Here is a 22,068-nt window from a genome sequence, read left to right on the forward strand (position 1 = left end):
CTCCACTGCCATTACAACGTGGACCTCATTATAGTATATCAGCACTAATGCTCCTCATCCAAGCTTTATTTACATTGAATTTCTGAAGATTTGTTAGTATGGTAAGAATCTCTCTAGAGTAAATTCTTGCGGCGAAATCAATGGTTAGTATGAAAAGAATCTCTTTAGAGTAAATTCTTGAGGCGAAATCAATGGTTAGTATGAAAAGAATCTCTTTAGAGTAGATTCTTGCGGCGAAATCAATGGTTAGTATGAAAAGAATCTCTCTAGAGTAAATTCTTGAGGCCAAATAAACTAAGTTAGCCACTTAAAATACAGTGGAACCCCGTTATATAGTGAGGTCCACGTTATAATGGCAGAAAGGGTACCTTGTTGTTATTTTCATTTCAATAAGTTATCTACCCTTGTTACGACTAGAGCCAAGTGCACAGGAAGAAACTTGAAAAAGCGGACGGTTAATTTATTGGTATTGTTGACAAGAAAGAAAGAAAAATGGAAGGCCGATAAAGATGGGTGATAGTAGAAGAACAAGATAAAGAAGGAGAAGGGGAAGAATAAATGTTGACCGACTATTTTTAGCTGTAAAGGACAGACTGTGTTAGAGTGATAATGAATCTGTGAGAGAGATAGAGGAGCTAGGATCTGTTAGAGGAGGAGGAAGAGACTACAAGACAGGTGGACGGGGGGAAGGAAATGACCCCCCCCCTAAATAGCTAACACCCACTTCAACTACAATGAAGTCCCAAGCAAATTGATGGCAACACATCAGGTTCAAGTGAGGTGATTTTTGTAAAGGATGAATGAATTGGATTGAAATTTGAATAGAACGTTTTGAATGTAGGGTGCCCCCGAAGTAAGAGAGCTCGCTGGTGAACTATTTATTTTAGAATTATTAGCAACTTATTGATGGCTCTATAGTGAGGTCCACGTTATAATGACAGTATTTGATTAAAATGGTGTTGCTGTCCTTGTCTATCATTCGACAAAGCGGATAGCTCTATCCTTTACCAGCTCCGCAATGTTTCCAGATCGTTTTTAAAATTGTAGAAAAATGTAATTGATAAACAAAGTATTTAATCTCAATTAAATAGCCCTGCCTATCTACCTACCTTCTTTCACTTCCCTATCACACACCCTTCCCTTTCAGTTATACCTTACCTGCCTATTACGAGGGGAAACCATAGTTGGCAAGGTATTTTCCCCCTCTTTCTTTTTAGCACACATCATTTTAGCAATATTGTCTTTTAATGTGTTTAATATCATTGTTACTGTTATTGTTTTGTTGTATATTGCCTTTTCTCATTGTATTTTTGTGTGTTGTGAATAAATTAAATTGTGCTAATTTATTATTAAATCATTCAAAAATATATGTTCTTGGCGAATGAAATATAAATGATTATATTCAACAAGAATAAACAGTTAATATTACATCAGATATTCCGGTATCGGCTACCCTCTATAGAAAACATAATATGCACAACTATTGATAAACAAAGAGCAGGCCATGAAAATATCATGATTAGTCGATAAGAGAAAATATGAAAATATCATAAGTCGATTACAGAAATTTAAATCAGCAATAGGCAGTGAAATGCAGAGAATCGGCAACGTTGTTCTCCTATCTTTCTCCACTGCCATCAAAACTTGAGCCTCACTACAGTAACTTTTTTATTTCCTAGAGTAACAAATTCTGTGATGGATATTGGCCTTTGTATGAAGCTGAGACACTGTAAAATTTAAATGTTACATGAAATTTGGGATTTTGGCAGTGGCTCAAAGCAGATCTGCTACAAGTTGTACTAGAAGATTCGATCGTCGACAACAGTGTTGGCTTGATGAGGTCATACAGGAAGTGAGACAGAGATAGGGGTGATGCGGAGGTTGAAAAGAGCAAGGAACAGTTGAACGGAAGATGAGGATGATGTTTGAAAAAACAAACAATGTATTTATTGAAGTTTGGGTGTTATTTGATATTAATTATTTATTATCATTTATTTAATTATTCCAAGGAGGATGAGTAACAAAGTTAAGGAGCAGAAAAAGAAGAAGAGCAAGTGATCAAGTCGAGGTGAGAAAGGCAACAAAAAAATTATCAGAGATTAGGAAAATAAGATGTAAGATATAAGAAGAAGATTTATGAAGGAAGACAAATAGATGAGCAAAATGTAATAGTGGGAGAAGAAGATGATAGTGGAGGAGGAAGAGGAGGAGGAGCAACTAATTAAGCTGGAAGGAGAATAGCAAAAAATATATATGAGAGATGAAGAAAATAAGATGTAAAATATTAGGAGAATAGCAAAAAAAATAATATCAGAGATGAAGAGAATAAGATGTTATATACTAGAATACTATGATAATGTCTAAAGAATATAAGATAATGTATATGAGATACTGGAAGAAAAAAAAATATCAGATATAAAGAAAAATAAGATGTAGAATACTAGAAAATGAGGAGGAAGAATAAGGAGTAAGATAGGTTAAAGTAGGAGAAGATGATAGTGGAGGAAGAGAAGAAAGAAGAGATATACTGTATAAATAAAGAAAAATAAGATAATTTATATGAGATACTGGAAGAAAAGAAAAAAATATGAGATAAAGAAAAATAAGATGTAGAATACTAGAAAGATAGGTTAAAGTAGGAGAAGATGATAGTGGAGAAGGAGAAGAAAGAGGAGAGAAAAGAAGTGAAGAGGAAGGAGGAGAAACGGGAGAAGGTAGACGAGGATGTAGAGAGGAAGGGAGAAGGAGGTGAAGATTGAGGAGAAGGAGAGGAGAAGTACGAAGGATAAGAATGAGGATGATGGAGAAAGAGGAGGAGGAGGAGGAGGAGGAGGAGGAGGAGGAGAGGAAGAAATCAGATGATGCCATCACCGTATCTATCTAATCGTCGTGCAACGACTTGGACCAACCAAGTCTCACTGGTCACTGCCAATAAAATTCGAACAAAGCATCATCATCATCTTAACACCAACAAAAATCAGTTTTGCATCAAGTGCCAAATTTATTTATTGTGGCCGCTGGGAAGCGGGTCAATGCCTACTGAATTTTGCACACGCGAACAAAAACACCAACAGCCCTCAAGTGGTGGCCAAAATATTCAGACGGCAAACATTTTTTAAAGTGCACTGGTCAACAAAACAATGCTCCAAACTGAGTGTGAATATCGTAATGCACTGCACTATATAGTGAGGTCCACGTTATAATGGCAGTGGAGACAGCGTTGCTGATTCTCTGCCAAGCCACTGCCACCTACAAAGGAGACAGGAGGAGGTCCACGTTATAATGGTAGTGTAGAAATATAGGAGAACACAGTTACAATTCTCTGCCTTCTATATAGGATAGCTGATACCGGTATATCTGATGTAATATTAATAGTTCATTCTTGTTAAAAATAATCAATATTTAATTCACTCGTCAAAGAAAATAAATATTTATTATTGAGATAACTATTTTGCTGATTAATTATATTTCTAAATCGTTAAAATACTATTTGACAACGTTGCAGAGCTGAATAAGGATAATGCTATCTGCTTTAGGTGGGCCGTCCTCTAGAACCTTCTTCGTCCGAACTAGCATCGGCCGAAAACTACCGAACTCGTCTGAACGATCCCCCAACAAAGAAAGGAATAGATGCTCGTCCATTGCAACAGTTCATACGTCCGATCAATTTTTCGATCCGAATTGAATGCGATTTTCCGGCTCTATCCGGCCGAACTAACTAGTCGAGCTGAGACAACAAAGTGTTCCTAACCTAAAATTGTTTCACAGTCTTGTTTTTTGAAGTTGTTCTGTTTTATAAAGTTGTAACTATGGACAATGAAAAGTTGATAAGTTTGGTTCAAGAGCATGTTCCATTGTGGGATATGCAAGACAAAAGATATCATCGTCGTGATGTTCAAAGGAATCTGTGGACAAAGATTGCTGAACAAATAGGATCTGAAAGTAAGATTATTGTAATGAATAACTAATTTAGTGGATATTTGTTTATCCATTTTCAAAATCTCAATATAATCATTGTTTATGAAAAATGTTGGTGACTATGATAGTAGTTAATTCAATATTGGCAACCAGCCAACTACTGAACTAGACTGACGTAAACGGTTTCAATGGACGGCCGGCAGATTCGTCCGATCCAACGGCTGAACGGATCGGTTGAATACGGTTCCAGTGGACGGTTACCCTTATACAAATCTGTCTCACTAGAATGAGATTCGCGTTATAAAGTCAGTGGAAAATGATAGAGCTACAGGTTGGCTGATTTTCAGTTATCACTGCCTTCTAGATAGCTGTGATTCTAGTTATCCAGGTATATCTAACAAAAAATTCTGATACCGTACTTTACAGAAAAATACCGAACAAAATAAAATAGTCTCTCCTATCTGGTTTCAATGGAATAAACTGATAACAAATTAAATAATAAAACAAAATTCTACTTTGTAGTTAGAAATTTTAAAATGATTCAATTATTATATTGACGAGTCAATTATATTTTTGATTTGGTATGCTTCTTGGAAGAACAAAATGAGTAATTTCTAGTTTGTCACGTAAATCAGTGGAAAATTGATACGTCAATGAAATTATCACGTAATACTTCACTGTATCAGTATCTAACAGTCTAACATTTTTATGTACTGTTTATCAACTATTTTTGGATCTTTAATTTTTCAAACGTTGAGCTAACAACTAGAACTCTTAATTCCTACCTTACAAACTAGCAATTGCTAGTTCATAACTTGTCTACTAGCCTTATAATGAAAACTGAATTAGAACAAAAAAGCCAAGTGATTATCATACAATAATTCAATAAGAAACTGAGTTATCTATTTAATGACTTAACTGAAGAAGATTAAGTGAAATAGGATTTAACGCAGTAAAACACACAATGGAAAAATGACAGCATTTTCTCATTTGACCTATTAAAATGCCGTAACTATATCAACTGATTCCAAAGATCTTCAAGTGCCGGAATACAAATATACTGTTGTAATCAAGTTTATTATTGAAGAATAATCATTTCATACGATTACTTACTGTTGTTTATGTGAAAAATCCAAAATTTTCTAGCGATCGTCTTCTTAGGCAGATTATTCCAACACTTTCACTTTACAATGTTTCACTTCAGCAGCTATTCTTGGCACAGTTAAAAAGAGAATAATATAGTCAGAACTTATTCCAATAAGTGTTTTGAAATAATAAAACAATGAATTTCATTTATCCTGATTTTAGAAAGACATTACTATGAAATTCATACACCAGCTTTTCAGCTGATGAGTTTTCTTTGTATGCAATTCTACTGAAACGGGATGTTTTGTGACGACTGGATGTGGACCAAATTATGAAGCCTTCACTGAGCAGCTGATGTTGAAAATAGATTATTCAGAAAAAATCGTTTTCAACAATAATAATGAAATGGGAAGAATTCTTGAGATTTAAATATAAATTAAACTTTGAAAAATACAATAAATTCTTTGAATCTGTCTTTTGATTTTTGTTATGAAATCCTCTGATTGGGAGACAACTACCAACTCGATAGAATTCTACAATAATGTAAAGCCTTTTCTCAACAATTTTATTTCTATTGGATGAAAAAAATACTATGAATTATCAATTTTACAACTTTTATTGATTTGATAAGATATTCATAATGACTAAATCTGTATGTTGGCAAAACTGAGAATCAGCAGTTTCCATTTTGTCGTCTGCCCGAGACACAAAAAGTTAGGTTATGTTATTGCTCAGTTCAGTTAGTGTGTTGATTTACCAATGCATAGTAATTTGCGTACTATTATTGTAATTGTAAAGTTTTATTAGACTATGATGCTTCGTAAACTTGCTCTCCTCACTTCTAACTGTCTCTGTAAGCGTTCATCGAAGGTTTCATTTATTGATACTATTTTCTTTAATATTTCCAATAGAAGTGTGCAATTAGATTCTGTCAAATTCCGTTATACGAAAAAAGATAAGAAGTTTTATAGATTTAAAAAATCAGAAGACACTGTAAAACAAATATATGACGCATTCCTGATATTAGATTTTGAAAGCACATGTATGGAAGGATTTGGCACGTTGAAAGAGCAGGAAATAATCGAGTTTCCATGTCTGTGGTTAGATGGCAAAACTTTGCAAGTGACTTCACAGTTTCATCAGTTTGTTAAACCAAAACTTTGTGAACAATTGGATCCATTCTGTGTTACGCTCACTGGAATAAACGACGATACTCTTGCCGACCAACCTCACTTTGAAACAGTGCTCAAAGACTTCCTGGACTGGTTCGAGCAACAAAAAACTGTCAACAATGCCGAGAAACCAGTGTTTGTCACTTCCGGGGACTGGGATCTGAAAGTGATGTTGCCAATGCAATGTCAGCACTCCGATATACCAGTTCCCACCCAAATGACAAAATGGATAAATATAAAAGAATCTTTTTCAATTTCAACCGGTACTTATCCTTATGGACTGAAGCATATGTTGGAAATTCTAGAACTTCCTTTCGAGGGACGGCTACATAGTGGAATAGATGATTGTAAAAATATAGCGAATATTGTTAAGAAACTAGCTGAAGGCGGATTAGTTCTTGGAGCAACATAATGTTTAGTATTACAATCGAAAGGGTAAATTCTGTTAAATACTCAATCATGTGAATTCGTCGGTTATTGAATAAATTGTTGATGAATCACATCAATTTTATTTTTTCTGCAGTCTCACCCCTGTGCCACATCTGTTCGCTAATCTGCTGGCACAGCCTGGAATGTGACCAGTGCCCAATGAAGGCCAGCGTTGGCAAACCACCCATCCACACACTGGTGCTGGTCGACATTGGCCTTCATTGGGCCAACCGCATCTAGATGCGGAATTAAACCATGCTTTAGCATTAAGAAGCATTTTAATGAAATATGTTAATCACAGTCTAATCATTATCTGTAGGAAACTTAGGGCCGTTTGCACAGTGACAGTTTGAACTGAATTTCATTTCAAACTGGATTAAATCCGTATCAAGTCTAGTTTGTTATAATGTGTTTCATTTTGAGTTTAAGCCACCAGCTGATTAAATCGAGTTTAAGCTTTGACTGTGCAAACGGCCCTAAATCTTTGGTAAAGGTGAAACCATAGTGGAACAGCGGAGGTACTACTTACTTGTTACTAGTCTCCTCCTCCTCCTCTTCTCCATAGTCCAGGATGTGGAGGAGTGAGAAGTAGAGGAGGCGGTGGTGGAGGAGGAGTAGAACGGAATTCTTCTTCGCCATCTTCTTCTTCTCCTCCTCCTCCATCTTCTTCTACTCCCTTTTCTTCTTCTCCCTTTTCTTCTTCTCCCTCTTCTTTTTCTACTTCTCACTCTTGTTCTTCTTCTCCTCCCTCTTCTTCTTCTTCTCCATCTTCTTCTTCTCCACCTCTATCTTCTTCTTCTCCATCTTCTCCCTCTTCTTCTTCTTCTCCCTACTCTTCTCCCTCTTCTTCTCCATCTTCTTCTCCACCTCCATCTTCTTCTTCTTCATCTTCTCCCTCTTCTTCTTCTTCTCCCTCCCTTCATCTTCTTCTCCACCTCCATCTTCTTCACCTTCTCCCTCCTCTTCTTCCCCCTCTTTTTCTTCTTCTGCTTCTCCTCCTCCTTCTTTTTCTTCCTCTCCAACTTCTTCTTATTCTTCTTCACCCTCTCATTCTTCTCCTTCTCCCTGTTCTTCTTCTTCTTCTTATCCCTCTTCTTGAGGAGGAGGAGGAATAATAAAAGGAGAAGGAAGAGTAATGGTAGGAGATGTAGAAGTGTGAATAATTAAACAAGTAATTTTGAAAGAATATTTGAACATAACATTGTGTTCTACAACAAAAATTGGCAAGAGTGAGGTCCACGTTATAATGGCAGTGGAGAAAGATAGAAGAACAGCGTTGCCGATTCTCAGTCTTGCCACTACCTCCTAATATAGAACAGCTGATACAGTTATATTTTATGGCAATATAAACTGTTCACATATATTTTTACATAGTTAACAACGATCTGGTGACAATGCGGAGCTAGAAAAGGACATCGGTATCTGCTTTGTCGAATGATAGACAAGGATAGCAACACCAATGTTAATCAAATACTGCCATTATAACGTGGACCTCACTATAATAATTCTTGGAGTTTTTCAACACTAAAATAAAACAATTCTTGCTGAAATCCCAAATTTATTACGAACATAGAAAATATGATCTAGTAAATGAAACGTTGGCTAGAACAAAATTAGTTTTTAGACAAAGGCCCGGTTGCATGAATGTCTTTCAAATCTGACCGCTGATTAAACATGTTATCCATTGCATTGAGGTCATTTCGCTCATGGTTCTCGTGACATTGGTTTTATTTATTAATGGAGACAATACCCCATATTGTTATAGGAGTCTCTGGACAATCTTAAGGCAGAGATACCCGAGCATATAATTCTCCGATCCTGGGACCGCGGTGCAGACATCGGAAGAAAAAAGAAAGAGTAGAGACAACAGGAAACTACCATATTTTCACCTCAGGTTCGTTAGATGACAGTTTAATCATGGTTAAATCTATTAGACATACAATGCAATCAGGAAACAGTTCTCAAATTGAATTCAATTACCGGCTTTTAGTTATGTTAGCATTCTTATCTTTTGCCACGCTTATTTCCTGGTGGCGGTTTTGACAGCTGGAAGTTATCGGTTGATGAGGAACTAAAAAAGTTGAAAGAGGAACTCGATCCGATGCCTTGAACCGAAGAAGAGGTCGGCATAGAAGATCCCCAGCCTGAAACACAACAAACATGTCAAGTGAAAAAATGTATGTCAATTTATTTTTAAAAAATGTGTGGAAAAAATTGAACTAAAATACTGTGATGTTAACCTTCCAGCAGTCGCGCTGCTGTAAAAAGTACAACAGTGTCAGTTTTTTTTACTGCACAGAACTATTGAATAGGGTGGTGTTAGTGAATGATGCACCTATGCATTCCAAAACTTTCTCCCCATCACTCCACTGAGTTGCAGTATCAACCAAGCAATGGTTCAGTCTTTAGGTGCCATTTGGTCGCCATAGCGCGTAAGTATGATAGGGAAAGACTGTATACGGGGACTGTAAACGAACCAATAACACAGAATTGATAGCTTTGCTTGATATATACCTTATTGGGCTACGAAATGGTAATCATTCAAATGTTTATAGGCGTAAAATAATCCAATAAGATAGAAATAGTAATTATACAATTAATTAATATGTTTTGACAGTAAAAAGAGTCATAACACTTGGAGAAGTGGATGTTGTACAAAATTACAACACGCGACTGCTTGTGTGATTGAATAGGGCGCGACTACCGGAAGGCTAAGACTTGAGTCAACAACATACAGTCATAATTTTCAACCTTAGTAAAGTCCACGTTATAATAACAGTATGTGGTTAAAATTGGTGTTGCTATCCTTGTGTATTATTCGACAGAGCAGATGGCGCTATCCTTTTCTAGCTCTGCAACATTGTATGTAGAAATGATGGGGCGGCATAGTTGCCATGTTTCTTTCAGAATATAGCCTTCTATAGTAGATAGCTGTGATTCGAGTTAACCCGGTAAATCTAATATGATATTAATTCTTGTTAATAATGATCTCTTATATCTCAAAAATATGTTTTTTAGAAACCAAGAGAATAAATTATATTTTCCACGGTTCAATTATGAATTTTTGTAACTGATATGAAATACTGTGGTAGTTCATTATATTTCTATATAGTGTACAAACGGTGTATAGTGTATAATTTGGCAACGGTGCGGAGTAGGGGAAGGATAGAGCTATCTGCTTTATCTAATGATTGACAAGGATAGCAAATCAACGTTAATTAAATGCTGAAATAGAGTGAATCACACTGTAGACTGCTGCAAAGGCTGCACACTATCGTTACGTTTCACATGTTCACTCACTTTTAGTGATAGCTGAATACTGTCTCACAATCTTAAGCCCGTGTTATCGGATGGACTCGTTAAATTGTCGGTCCCGGTTGAAGTATGACAGTCTTAAGGCCCATTGACGGCTTGAATTATATATTCAGGCGGTGGGACCTTCCCGCAAGGGACTCCCCACCAATAAAAGCCATACGAATATTATTACAATAAGTACAGACTCAAATTAGGTGGGCCGTCCACTAGAACCGTTTTCGTCCGAACTAGCATCGGCCGAAAACTACTGAACGATCCCCCCAAAAAAGAAAGGATGCTCGTCCATTGCAATATTGCCGTATCCGGCCGATCAATTTTTCGATCCGAATTGAATAGGATTTTCCGGCTATATCCGGCCGAACTGACTAGTCGAGCTGAGACAACAAAGTGTTCCTAACCTAAAATTGTTTCACAGTCTTGTTTGTTTTTATTTCTTGAAGTTGTTCTGTTTTATTAAGTTGTAACTATGGACAATGAAAAGTTGATAAGTTTGTTTCAAGAATATGTTCCATTGTGGGATATGAGAGACAAAAGATATCATCGTCGTGATGTTCAAAGGAATCTGTGAACAAAGATTGCTTAATAATGAATAACTAAATTAGTGGATATTTTTTGAAGGTAAGATTATTGTAATGAATAACTAATTTAGTGGATATTTGTTTATTCAATTTTCAAAATCTCAATATAATCATCGTTTATGAAAAACTTTGGTGGCTATGATAGTAGTTAATTCAATAATTGGTAACTAGACTGACGTGAACGGTTCCAATGTAAGACCATATTCGGCCGAATTAACGGCCGGCAGATTTGTCCGATCCAACGGCCGAACGGATCGGTTGAATACGGTTCCAGTGAACAGTTACCCTAAAACTACGAAAATTGCTCACCAATATTGGACTGGCTATTGAACGTATCCTGCACTGCGATTGGCTGCTGTTGCTGCAGCATTAGGCCGCTGCCGCCCAATGACGAGAAAGGGGTGGGGCCAGTGGCCACGCCTACCACACTGCGTTTGGCGGCCGCTGATTGGTCTGATGAGGCAGAGTCCCTCAGGAAGATGTCAGTGGTGTCCTTGAGGAAGTGGCGTCTCATGGCGAGGTGTCGCTGCTTCTCAGCGGTCACCATTTGATGAACCAGCTGCAGACGTCCGGCCAGCGCTACGAAGCTCTCGTGCAGACGGCGAAGTGCGGTTAACAGTTCTGTAAACACGGCACGAAAAGTTTAGCAAAGTTAAGGGTGAGATCACATTGAATGCGTATATTATGTGCAACTGCACGTCGAATTAGCTGAAATCAAAGTCTGGAAAGTGCCATTGAAACACCTTCAAAGTGCACGCGTTCAGTGAGAGTGAGAAGTGTTCCTCACACTGAACGCGTGCACTTGCAGGTTGCGTTCAGTGTGAGCAGCGACAGACAAGTCACAAACGGTTTCTATGGCTCTTTCCAGAGATTGTTTCTCATCAGCAAGCATGGTTATGCTTGATCTCACGTGCGCTTGCACATAAGTGCATCCAATGTGATCATACCCTTATGTTAGAGGCTGACCTTACTATAATTATTTGATAATATTAGAAGATTAGTGTTGAGGTTTTATGAAGATAGCAATGGTTGACAAATTGAAAGCTTGATCAATTGATTGTCTGTTTGTTTCTTTCAAAATTTCGTTTATCAGGGTATAGAAATTGTCAAAATTTATAAAGAAAAAAGAATAAAGAAAATCACGCAAAGGAACCCTCTTTACAAGAAAAATCTTCCGTGGTATAGAATACTCCACCCATCAAAAAGCTGTTCAACTCCTTCCCAAAAACATGGAGATCTTCACAATTTTTCATGTGAGTAGGAAGTTTTCTAATAAATTCAAGGCCCATACATGTTCGTTTTTTTCAATATATGTTCTTCGGTATAATGAAGCATATTCTCCTCTATTTCTAGTATTATATCTATGAGTATGAACATTTCTAGTCATAGCCCATGTTGCACAAAAGCCTGTTAAATCTTCACAACCTGATTAAATTCCATGAAAACAAAACAGAGAACGTTTTTCTGAAATGAAGGATTGACTGAATGAATGATTGATTGATTGGTGACTGACCTTAGATGGTTGGCATGACAGGCTGGATGAACAAAATTAATCGATAGTTTGCTTGATTGATGACTGACCTTGACTGGTAAGCATAGCCGGCTGATTGAGCGTGTTGACATGCTTCTCAGTGTTGTCAATCTGCTGACGCAGCACTTGTGCGCTGTGCTCAAAGGAGGCCACCAGATTTAGGAAGAACTCGAGAGGCGCCACGTTCTCGTTTTGCAGTCCGGCCGGAGTGTCATGGGTACGCTGAGCCATCTCGCACTGCGCGAACACCTGAACGCAACAAAAATTAAGTTGAAACTATAATAATTCAAAACACCTAAACGCAACAAAAATTAAGTTGAAACTTATACTTTGAATTGAAACTTGTGTTCAGTTTAAAACACCTGAACATAACAAAAATAAAGTTGAAAGTATCAAAACATTTGAACGCAGCAAAAAATAAGTTGAAACCATAATTCGAAACATCAGAACGCAACAAAAATGAAGTTAAAACTATAATTCAAAACATTTGAACGAAACAAGATTCATCGAATCAAGTTGAAACTATAATTCATTTGATTTCATTGACTTGGGCCCGGTTTCATCAAACTCGGTCGACATTTGAAAATGGTCACATCAGTTTAAAATGACTTGAAAATTCGAAACATGTGAGAAAATAAAAATATATGTTGAAATACTATACATCTATTATTAGTGTTTTGGCCGGGTGAGAGTGAAAGAGTGGCATAGTTTGAGAGATTACCAGTGTTACATAGCTTCACGGAAAATAACTACTAGGACTATCGGCTTGAGTTAACAGTGAAATTTGGAACATAAACGCCCTATCCCATGGGATAGCTTCTCATGCACTATTTTCTCTATGGTTAGATATCGCTTCATTTACCACTAAATAAATCATTCAAAAAGAAAATGAACAACAGGCACAACCTGAAATTGTTCCTTTCTCGATTTTGATTTATGCTGGTCCAAACTGGCATTTCAACCATAGAGAAAAGATAGAATAAAAAGATATCCCATGGTATATGGCTTTTATGTTTCATATTTCACTGTTAACTCAAGCCGATAGTCCTATTAGTTATTTTTCGTGAAGCTATGTAACGCTGGTAGTCTCTCATACTATGCCGTTCTTACACTCTTATCACCAGGCCAAAACACGAATAATAGACAGTTGTCGACAGTGAAAGACTTGAGTTAAGAATGAAATTTGGAACATAAATGGGATTTGGAACTATACCATGAGATATCTCTGCTTATGCTATCTTATCTCTATTATTTGTTAACTCACGTACCTTGGATGTGTCATCCTTGAGTTTGTTAACCAGAATACTATTTTTCTGTAGATCCGATGAGAGTGAGGCCAACATTTCTTCAAGGCCGTTGAAAAATCAGATTAAAAATTCTCCAAAAAAAAACGTTTTCCCCAATATTGAACATGCTTACAAAACAATTGAACGCACGTACCTTGGAAGTATCATCCTTGAGTTTATTAACCAAGATGCTATTCTTCTGTAGATCCGATGAGAGTGAGGCCAACATTTCTTCAAGGCCGTTGAAAAATCAAATGAAACATTCTAAAAAAAAAAATTTCCCCAATCTTGACATCTTGACCATGTTTACAAAACAATCGAAACGCACGTACCTTGGAAGTGTCATCCTTGAGTTTATTAACCAAGATGCTATTCTTCTGTAGATCCGATGAGAGTGAGGCCAACATTTCTTCAAGGCCGTTGAAAAATCAAATAAAACATTCTAAAAAAACTTTTTCCCCAATCTTAACCTTGTTAACAAAACAATTGAAACGCACGTACCTTGGAAGTATCATCCTTGAGTTTATTAACCAAGATGCTATTCTTCTGTAGATCCGATGAGAGTGAGGCCAACAACTTCTCAAGGCCGTTTGTGTTCTCAGTGACCTTGGCCAATGGCTTGGCGGAGGCTCGCGCCACTTCACAGCTGAGGTTCTTCTGACTTTTCACAAAACTCTTGAAGCCCTCGATCGACTGGATGATGTCGTTCGGCACTTGATTCACTTTCACTGTTTTGTTCTCCGTTCTACCTGCTCCTGTAGTGCCTATAACATCGTCAAAATTGAGATAAATCTATATTATAATAAAGGAAAAATGTATATTCCAAATTAAGACTTAAAGCAGTTTTGGGCTAATGCCTGTTGTTTTTACTTGCATTGTATCTATTGTCTATGAATGAATGGAAGAATTGGCTTTTACACGTACGGGATCGGAAATTCACGAATGACACATCATCACGTCTGAACTACTCAACTAATTAACTTGAACTTTTGCATTTAGATTCTCTATTTACCAAGGATGGTTATAGGTCTATTTTTAATTCTTCAGTTTTTCAAGGTTTTAATTCGACCCTTGCGGAGCACGGGTTACCAGCTAGTTTTGAATGAAGAGATTGATTGATTGACCGAGCGAAGTGAGGTGTAAGATTCAAGTCGACGGTTTGGCATTTCTCTTAATGTTTAAAAGTTGCGCATTTACGGCGAAACGCGGTAATAGATTTTTATGAAGTATAACAGGTATGTTCCTTTCTAAATTGCGCGTCGACGTATATACAAGGTTTTTGGAAATTTTGCATTTCAAGGAAAATATAAAAGTAAAAAGGAGCCTCCTTCATACGCCAATATTAAAGTAAAAGTCTGGTGTGGCGCACTCACACAACTTTCCTTGCCGTTATGAAAATTGATCACCTGACGCTAGTGTTCCCGCGCATCTCAAGTCTACTATTCAAAGATTTGAGCCAGCTGGTGACAGGGCAATAACGCTGGAGACACATATGAAAATGTTACTGAACATTAGTTGTAGAGATTCTCATGCTGAGTCTATTCCACTCGAATTTTTTTGTTTAAATTGTATCTGAAGCCTGATAATTGAGAATCTAAAATCAAACTTTGCATTGATGGGGCGGAGCTCCTGAAATTTTTACAGATATGGGACTTGTGGCAGTTGATAGAGCTTATCGATTACTATTTTAGGTATGAATTTGATCAAAATCGTTGGAGCCGTTTTCGAGAGAATCACGAAAACCCCTGTTTTTGACAACATTTTCGCCATTTTAGCCGCCATCTTGAATTGCATCTGATCGAAATTGTTCGTGTCGGATCCTTATAGTGAAAGGACCTTAAGTTCCAAATTTCAAGTTATTCCGTTAATTGGGAGATGAGATATCGTGTACACAGACGCACATACACTCATACACACACACATACAGACCAATACCGAAAAACCACTTTTTTGGACTCAGGGGACCTTGAAACGTATAGAAATTTAGAAATTGGGGTACCTTAATTTTTCTCGGAAAGCAATACTTTCCTTACCTATGGTAATAGGGCAAGGAAAGTAAAATCAGACTATAGAATTATTCATCATAAATCAGCTGACAAGTGATTACACAGTGATGTGTGGAGAAGCTAGTCTATTGCTGTATTTCCATAAGGTCTATAGTTTCAATCAGGTACTTGTGGATGAGAATAATGCGTGAGGTCTACTGTACACAGAACTAATTGAGATTTACGAAATAAACATGTGAATGAAGGTTTGAGATTACCTGGTACAAGATTACATTGCATGTCTTGAAAAGAATGATTGAGGTTAGTGAAAACGTGATTACCTGAGACACCACCAGCGATGGTGGCACTATCGACACCTCCCAGCCCCTTGAACGTGGTTGCCGCCGTGGTGGTCACCGTGGATGCACCACTGGTGGTTGTGGTGACACTACCCAGGCCAAACAGACCACCACTGGTACCTGTGGTCGGTGTGCTGAAATCACAAAATATTAGCTTCAAATTGATGTTGTTTTCCATGACGAAACACTTTCTGCCGGTTGCACAACAGCCGGTTGAATTTTAACCGTGATTAATTCCACGAGAACCAATCAGAGAAGCCGTCTTTTCAAAAACGCCTTCTCTGATTGGGTCTCGTGAAATTAATCACGGTTTAAATTTAACCGGCTGTTGTGCAACCGGGCCTCTATAATAAAGTTTGTGGCATGAATATTGATGTTGTGGAACTTTTCCATAATTGAAGAGACTTAAGACTTTGTTAATAGTCCACTTTATTTCAATAAAGAATATCATTTTAAAGGAGCATTCTTTCGTGTCTGCTCACACATCATCAGCTGTAAGTGATAATCCTATTATACTGAGCGAGAAATTTCTGTATCCTCTTATATTAAGTGAGCAATTTCTGTATATATTTATTTATCTCCAAGGGATCTCGAAAACGGATCTAACGATTTCCACTAAATTCGAAACATAATAGGTTTATGATATAAAAATTCGATTGCACTAGGTCTCATCCCTGAGAAAACTCGCTGAATGTCAAAAAAAGGATAATAATTATTCATCCTTGGAAAACAACTGATAATATCGTCGTCCGTCGATAGTGGAAGTGAGTGAGCGAGTGCATGTGTGTGGGACTGAGAAAAAATTATGACTCAGCTGTTGAAATATTGCAATCATTCAATCAGGTATTGGTGCCGGCTGCACAAAAGCCGGTTAAATTTCAATCCTGATTAATTCCTGGAGAACCAATTGGAGAAGCCGTCTCTTTAGAATAGTATTCTCTGATTTGGTTCTCGTGAAATTAATCTCGGTTGAGATTTAACCGGCTTTTGTGCAACCGGCCTAAGTACCTGATTGAATGATTACTAAAGTTCAACAGCTGAGTCATAATTTTGTCTCAGTACTACACACATGCACTCGCTCACTCACTTCCATCATCAACAGACGACGAAATTATCAGCTGTTTTTCCAAGGATGAATAATAATTATCCTATTAATGTCCTCCAGCGAGTTTTCCCAGGGATGCGACCTAGTGCAATCGAATTTTTATATCAAGAACCTTCTATATTGCAAATTTCATCAAAATCGTTAGAGCCGTTTTCGAGATCCGTTGAACATAAATACATACCCAAATCCATAAACCCAAATAGATAAATAAAAATAATACAGAAATTTCTCGCTTAATTTAATAGGATAAAGCCATATTAAAATACTTTATCATTAAATAAAAAAATGATTGTTACTTGAAAGTAAGCCCAGTGCTTGCGGTGGTCTTAGCTGCGTTGAATCCTTTGGTGGCCGGGCCTATGAATGAGGGACCGCTTGACGTCGACGGTTGCGCTGAAAAATAGAATATTTTTAGAAATTTTTCTAATTGAATTCTATTTTTTTTAATAGAATAGTTAGCTATTCATTGTCTTGAACTAGTAGGTTGGCAATGTCAGAAACTGTGATATTTATTTATTTATTATTATTTTTTTTTATTCATTCATAAATGAATAAATTCATTTTGAATTGACTAGCAGGTCTGTGAACAGTAGACCTCGCGCAGTTATAAACGACAGCGTCCTCTAATACTGTCTATCAGAGTGAATTCAGTTCTGTCCTGTCGGCGAGATATCGATGTGAAAACGACTAATGGCTGCTTAGATTGGTGTATCGACAATGCTAACCATCTGTTGTGGACAACTACTATCATCTAAAGCTGAGTTTTAAGCAGAGAAAAGATAGGAGAAAATATTATGTTACTTTGAGTTATCAATTGCATGCGTCACTATTTGAAATTAATAATCCACTCGACGGCCGATGCATAATAAATAATTATATAGTCTGATTTCTACAGTAAGGCTAGGCACACACCAGTTAGTCAAGATAAGACAAGACATGGTCAGACACGTTTAGTCACAATACTTCACATAGTTGCTTATGAAGACGTGTCTAATTACTATGACTAAACAGTGTGAGTTGCTTCATAAGCAACAATATGAAGTATTGTGACTAAACGTGTCTGACCATGTCTTGTCTTGTATTGAGTAACTGGTGTGCGCCTAGCCTAATATTGGACTATAGAGGAAATTCCTTTCCTTTTATATTATCCTTGATATGCAGAATTTCAAAAAAAACGTTATACATACGTCGACGCGCAATTCAAAAAGTAACATACCTGTCAAATTTCATGAAAATCTATGGCCACGTTTCGCAGTAAATGCGGAACATAAATACATAAATAAATACATATAAAGATAAACGCAAAACTGTCGACTTGAATCTTAGACCTCATTTCGCTCGGTCAATAATAGAATAGATTATTGGTTGTTACATGTATCAATTAATTCAATTCAATTTAATTTTTCATGTTATGCATCTTAAATACATTACAAATGTCACCTCAATATACAGGTAATATAGTCTAAATAATTAAAAAACAAAGTTAATATCACAGGTTAACTATGCTTAATTCATCAATCATGCTGTCAATCAACTGTTTTTGTTAAAAGTCTCTCGCTGTTGACAAAACATGCATGATGAACATGTGTGTGTGTGTGTGTGTGTGTGTGTGTGTGTGTGTGTGTGTGTGTGTGTGTGTGTGTGTGTGTGTGTGTGTGTGTGTGTGGTGTGTATGATGATGAGAATGCATGTACACACATGTTCATCATGCATGTCCTGTCGTTGGTGACACCAGCCTAATAAGCTGCTGTCAAACAGCTGTTTTTCGTTCGAAGCCTTTCGCTTTTATGTCTTTCTCGTTCGAAGACATGTCCGTTCACACACGTTCGACACACTTGTCCTGTCATTAGTGGTCACCCTAAGGATCAACTCACACTTACGCAATTCAGGTCAAGAAGAGACTCGACTCTAGTCGAGAGCATGTGTTTCCAAATGGTGACACTCAGACCAGTCGATTCTAGTCTCCGCGACTGTTACCATTTGAAAACACATGCTCTCGACTAGAGTCGAGTCTCTTCTCGACCTGAGTAGCGTAAGTGTGAGTTGATCCTAAGAGTGTACTTACATACTGTAGTTAGGCTACTAAGTTATTTTTTCATTTTTGAACAGTGTCATTGAGAAAAGATAGCATAAGAAGATATCCCATGGTAAAGACCGTTTATGTTCCATATTTCACTGTTAACTCAAGCCGATAGTCCTAGTAGTTGTGAAGCTATGTGACGCTGGTAGTCTCTCATACTGTGCCGTTCATACACTCTCACCCCAACAAAACAATAATAATAGACAGTAGTCGTCAGAAATCGGCTTGAGTTGAAAAAATCGACTATAAATATGGATCATAAACAACCTATACCATGGGATATCTTCTTATGCTATCGTTTCTCTATAGCATCACCACAATATGATACAGTACCACCACACATAATAAATTATCAACACAATATGATATAGTATCATATCAACTTGATACACAACACCATATTTTGATACAAAACTTCAAACTTTGAATGAATTCTACAAACCATATTTTCTTATGCTATCTTATCTGTATGGTTGTACCTGTGAATGTTATTAGATAGAAATATTGTTTTTACAATTTTAATGATTTAAAAGTGTACTCACTAAGCGGATTGAATTTGATAGCCGTGTTCGAGTTGACGCCGAACGACAGACCTGTGGTCGGCGCAGCAGTGGTCGCGGCGGCGGGCGGAGCGGGGCTGAAGAAGTTCAGCGACTGCGCAGTGGTGGTGGCGACTGCGGCCGGCTTGAGAGGCGTCGCGGCAGCCGTCGGTTTGAGGCCCCCCAGGCTCAGGGAGGGAGCCGACAGTGGAGTAGCGCCGAAAGTAAGTCCTGAGGAGGCTGGTTGGGCCCCGAATGTGAAACCTGTCAATAAAGAATTCAAATTAATGAGAAATTGAATAGAATAATTGGGAAAAATCAAGAAGATCCTGTTCTTATATGGGAGAATTCGATTAGCTTCAATGAGATGTTGTGTAGTTTTTGGTCAGGAGAAAATAAGATTGTCTCACAGCATTATTTGCTAGTTCATTTAGCATTAATCAGTGTGCACAATTTGGAGCGAACTAGCGTTACAGAAATAATTTTAACTATAAAAACTGATTGCTAGAACAATTTTGAGGTTGTAGAAGTTTGAAATTTAAATTTTAACCTTGCTTCAATATGATCAATGCTATACAAACCTCCAGTGGCGGGTGCGGCGGGTTGAGCAGTGGTCGAGGCCCCAAAAGTGAATCCACCAGTTGCTGCGTTGCTAGTGGCAGGAGTGGATGTCCCAAGTGGTAGATTGAAGCCACCTTGGCTCGGAGTTGCAGCTCCAAATGTTCTTTAATTACAAAAAAATACAACAAAAGATTGAATAAATTGCAGAAAAAAGTTTATATTTTTCTTACTATAAGATATACTTGGAAGGAATGTAAATAAATGATGCCGCATATACATGTTGGCCCAGTAAGCTGGCCCAGCCTGGTAAAAGTGCAACTCTTTACAAAGGCCAGTGCTGGGAAACCAAACGTCCACGCACTGGCGTTGGTCGACATTGGTCTTCATTCGGCCAGCATGTAGATGCGGCATTACATTTAAAAATCTGAATGAATTCGAATTGGGAGGCATCAGGCTAGAGATGTTCCAGATTAACTTGGAATTAATTTAAATAGTATATTTTAAAATGAATTAGTTCAGAGTCTTTCAAAGTTTGGAGGGTTGCAGAGAATTGTTCTGTTTCTGAATCAATTTCAAAATACAACAGAAGTATGAGAGGCGATAACTTTGGTAACTGTTGATTAGTAGTTCTAGTATTAGTAAAAATGTAATATAGCTGGTCAAGGCCTAGGATAGGTGTGTTAGCCTAGAATTGATGAGTATAGTTTGGGTACCTAGAGACGTAATGGTATATTGTGAAATGTTTCAATTTAAAAAATAAAAATAATTCAAGATGTTGAGTATTATGTATAAGCATTATTGAGAAGGGTTATTGTATGAGCTTGCCATGAAATACACTGAATAAATTTGAGTATAAATAAAGGTAATACAACCAATACACAAAGTCATCAATTAATTAATATTATAGAATAATATAAAACTCACGTATTGGATCCGAATGAAAATGCAGATTGTGTTGTTGAAGGAGTAGTCGTTGGATTTCCAAAATTAAAAGCCATTTTTAACGACTAATATCTATCAAAAACTATGAAAAAATCTAAAATTTTGAAAGTGTCACTGATACTCGTTTTTGAAAAGTCCAAAATTTTAACAAACAATTAAAAAACTTTTGTACATTATTGAATAATATTGTGATTCGTTGTTTTTCGAGGTTAGAAATTTAATTTCTCTCCAACAGGAAAACAGATTCGATGCTCGATATCTCACCATATCGATATCGATTCGTAAATATCGATATTTTCAAATTTAACGGTTTTTTAATTTTGATAATAATATTATCAAATTATCTTTAAAAGTAATTGTTTTGAAACATTGCCAGTATATATTTCTGAATATAGATCACCTATAATAGTAATTATTACAAATTAGAGGATTGGACATCAAATTTTCATCTTTCTTTCAACATTTTTGGCAAACAGCATTTCTAAGTCCTTACCGCACTAACACCAGATTTAATATTTTCCATTTTCTGTGAGTCGAACCAAGGCTATTAGGACACCATGATTGACCATTAGTGGTGTTCTTGTATAAAGCAAGCTGGGACACCAATACGGTACCGTACCAGTGTGAGACAGACTCCAATAATGCTCTTCTTACTGGTGACCCGAATGAAACACCAGCCGGACATCAAAACTGATGTCCCTAATCCCTAGAGTAATGAACGCAATAAGATCCGTTCAATAGTAGTTTTAATACTAGAGTATGGCCCGGTTGCACAACAGCCGGTTAAATTTTAACCGTGATTAGTTTTACAAGAACCAATCAGAGAAGGCGATTTTGAAAAGACGGCTTCTCTTATTGGTTCTCGTGGAATTAATTACGGTTAAAATTTAACCGCCTGTTGTGCAACCGGCACTAAGACTCCAAAAATCTGGTGTCCCAAAATCTTATACTCACCTAGAGAATTAATGTCCCACGACCCGTTCGGACAATTGGTGTCCCAGCCTTGGTGGCTTATTATAATACGGGTTTTTACTTTGTCTTGATTAAATTTAAAATTACATGTGTAACTCCAGGTTGCAGAAAGCTTCTTTAATTTAATCGTGATTGGCTTGTAGTTCGGGATTTTTTCCTTTGTCTTGATTAAATTTAAAATTACTTTCAGTAATTCAGTATATTCAGTCC

At 37.0% G+C, this 22,068-nt stretch overlaps 3 protein-coding genes across 3 annotated transcripts in view; 1 reads left to right on the forward strand and 2 right to left on the reverse strand.

Moving 5' to 3' along the window:
- LOC111058886 (E3 ubiquitin-protein ligase UBR2) overlaps window positions 1-5,322 on the reverse strand; it is a 41,826-nt gene extending 36,504 nt beyond the window's left edge. The window contains exon 1 of the mRNA XM_039439425.1: window positions 5,032-5,322. The gene's annotated coding sequence lies outside the window, so the exon portion shown is untranslated. The remainder of the gene's footprint in view (window positions 1-5,031) is intronic.
- Window positions 5,323-5,707: 385 nt separating this feature from the next.
- On the forward strand, window positions 5,708-6,682 carry LOC111058890 (ERI1 exoribonuclease 3). The gene has a single exon (XM_022346470.2). It carries the CDS (start codon window positions 5,815-5,817, stop codon window positions 6,586-6,588), a length of 774 nt encoding a protein of 257 aa, XP_022202162.2. The 5' UTR covers window positions 5,708-5,814; the 3' UTR covers window positions 6,589-6,682.
- Window positions 6,683-8,143: 1,461 nt separating this feature from the next.
- On the reverse strand, window positions 8,144-21,132 carry LOC111058887 (nucleoporin p58/p45). Its single transcript, XM_039438687.1, has 9 exons — window positions 20,869-21,132; window positions 19,965-20,107; window positions 19,387-19,647; window positions 17,061-17,157; window positions 15,642-15,793; window positions 13,817-14,079; window positions 12,080-12,278; window positions 10,808-11,119; window positions 8,144-8,749 (listed from the first exon to the last, which is right to left on the reverse strand). The coding sequence occupies exons 1-9, from the start codon at window positions 20,940-20,942 to the stop codon at window positions 8,610-8,612; spliced, it is 1,641 nt and encodes a 546-aa protein (XP_039294621.1). The 5' UTR covers window positions 20,943-21,132; the 3' UTR covers window positions 8,144-8,609.
- Between the last annotated feature and the right edge of the window lie 936 nt (window positions 21,133-22,068).

This window comes from Nilaparvata lugens, chromosome 12 (genome assembly GCF_014356525.2).
Source record: "Nilaparvata lugens isolate BPH chromosome 12, ASM1435652v1, whole genome shotgun sequence".
In the NCBI taxonomy this organism is placed as follows: Eukaryota; Metazoa; Arthropoda; class Insecta; order Hemiptera; family Delphacidae; genus Nilaparvata; species Nilaparvata lugens.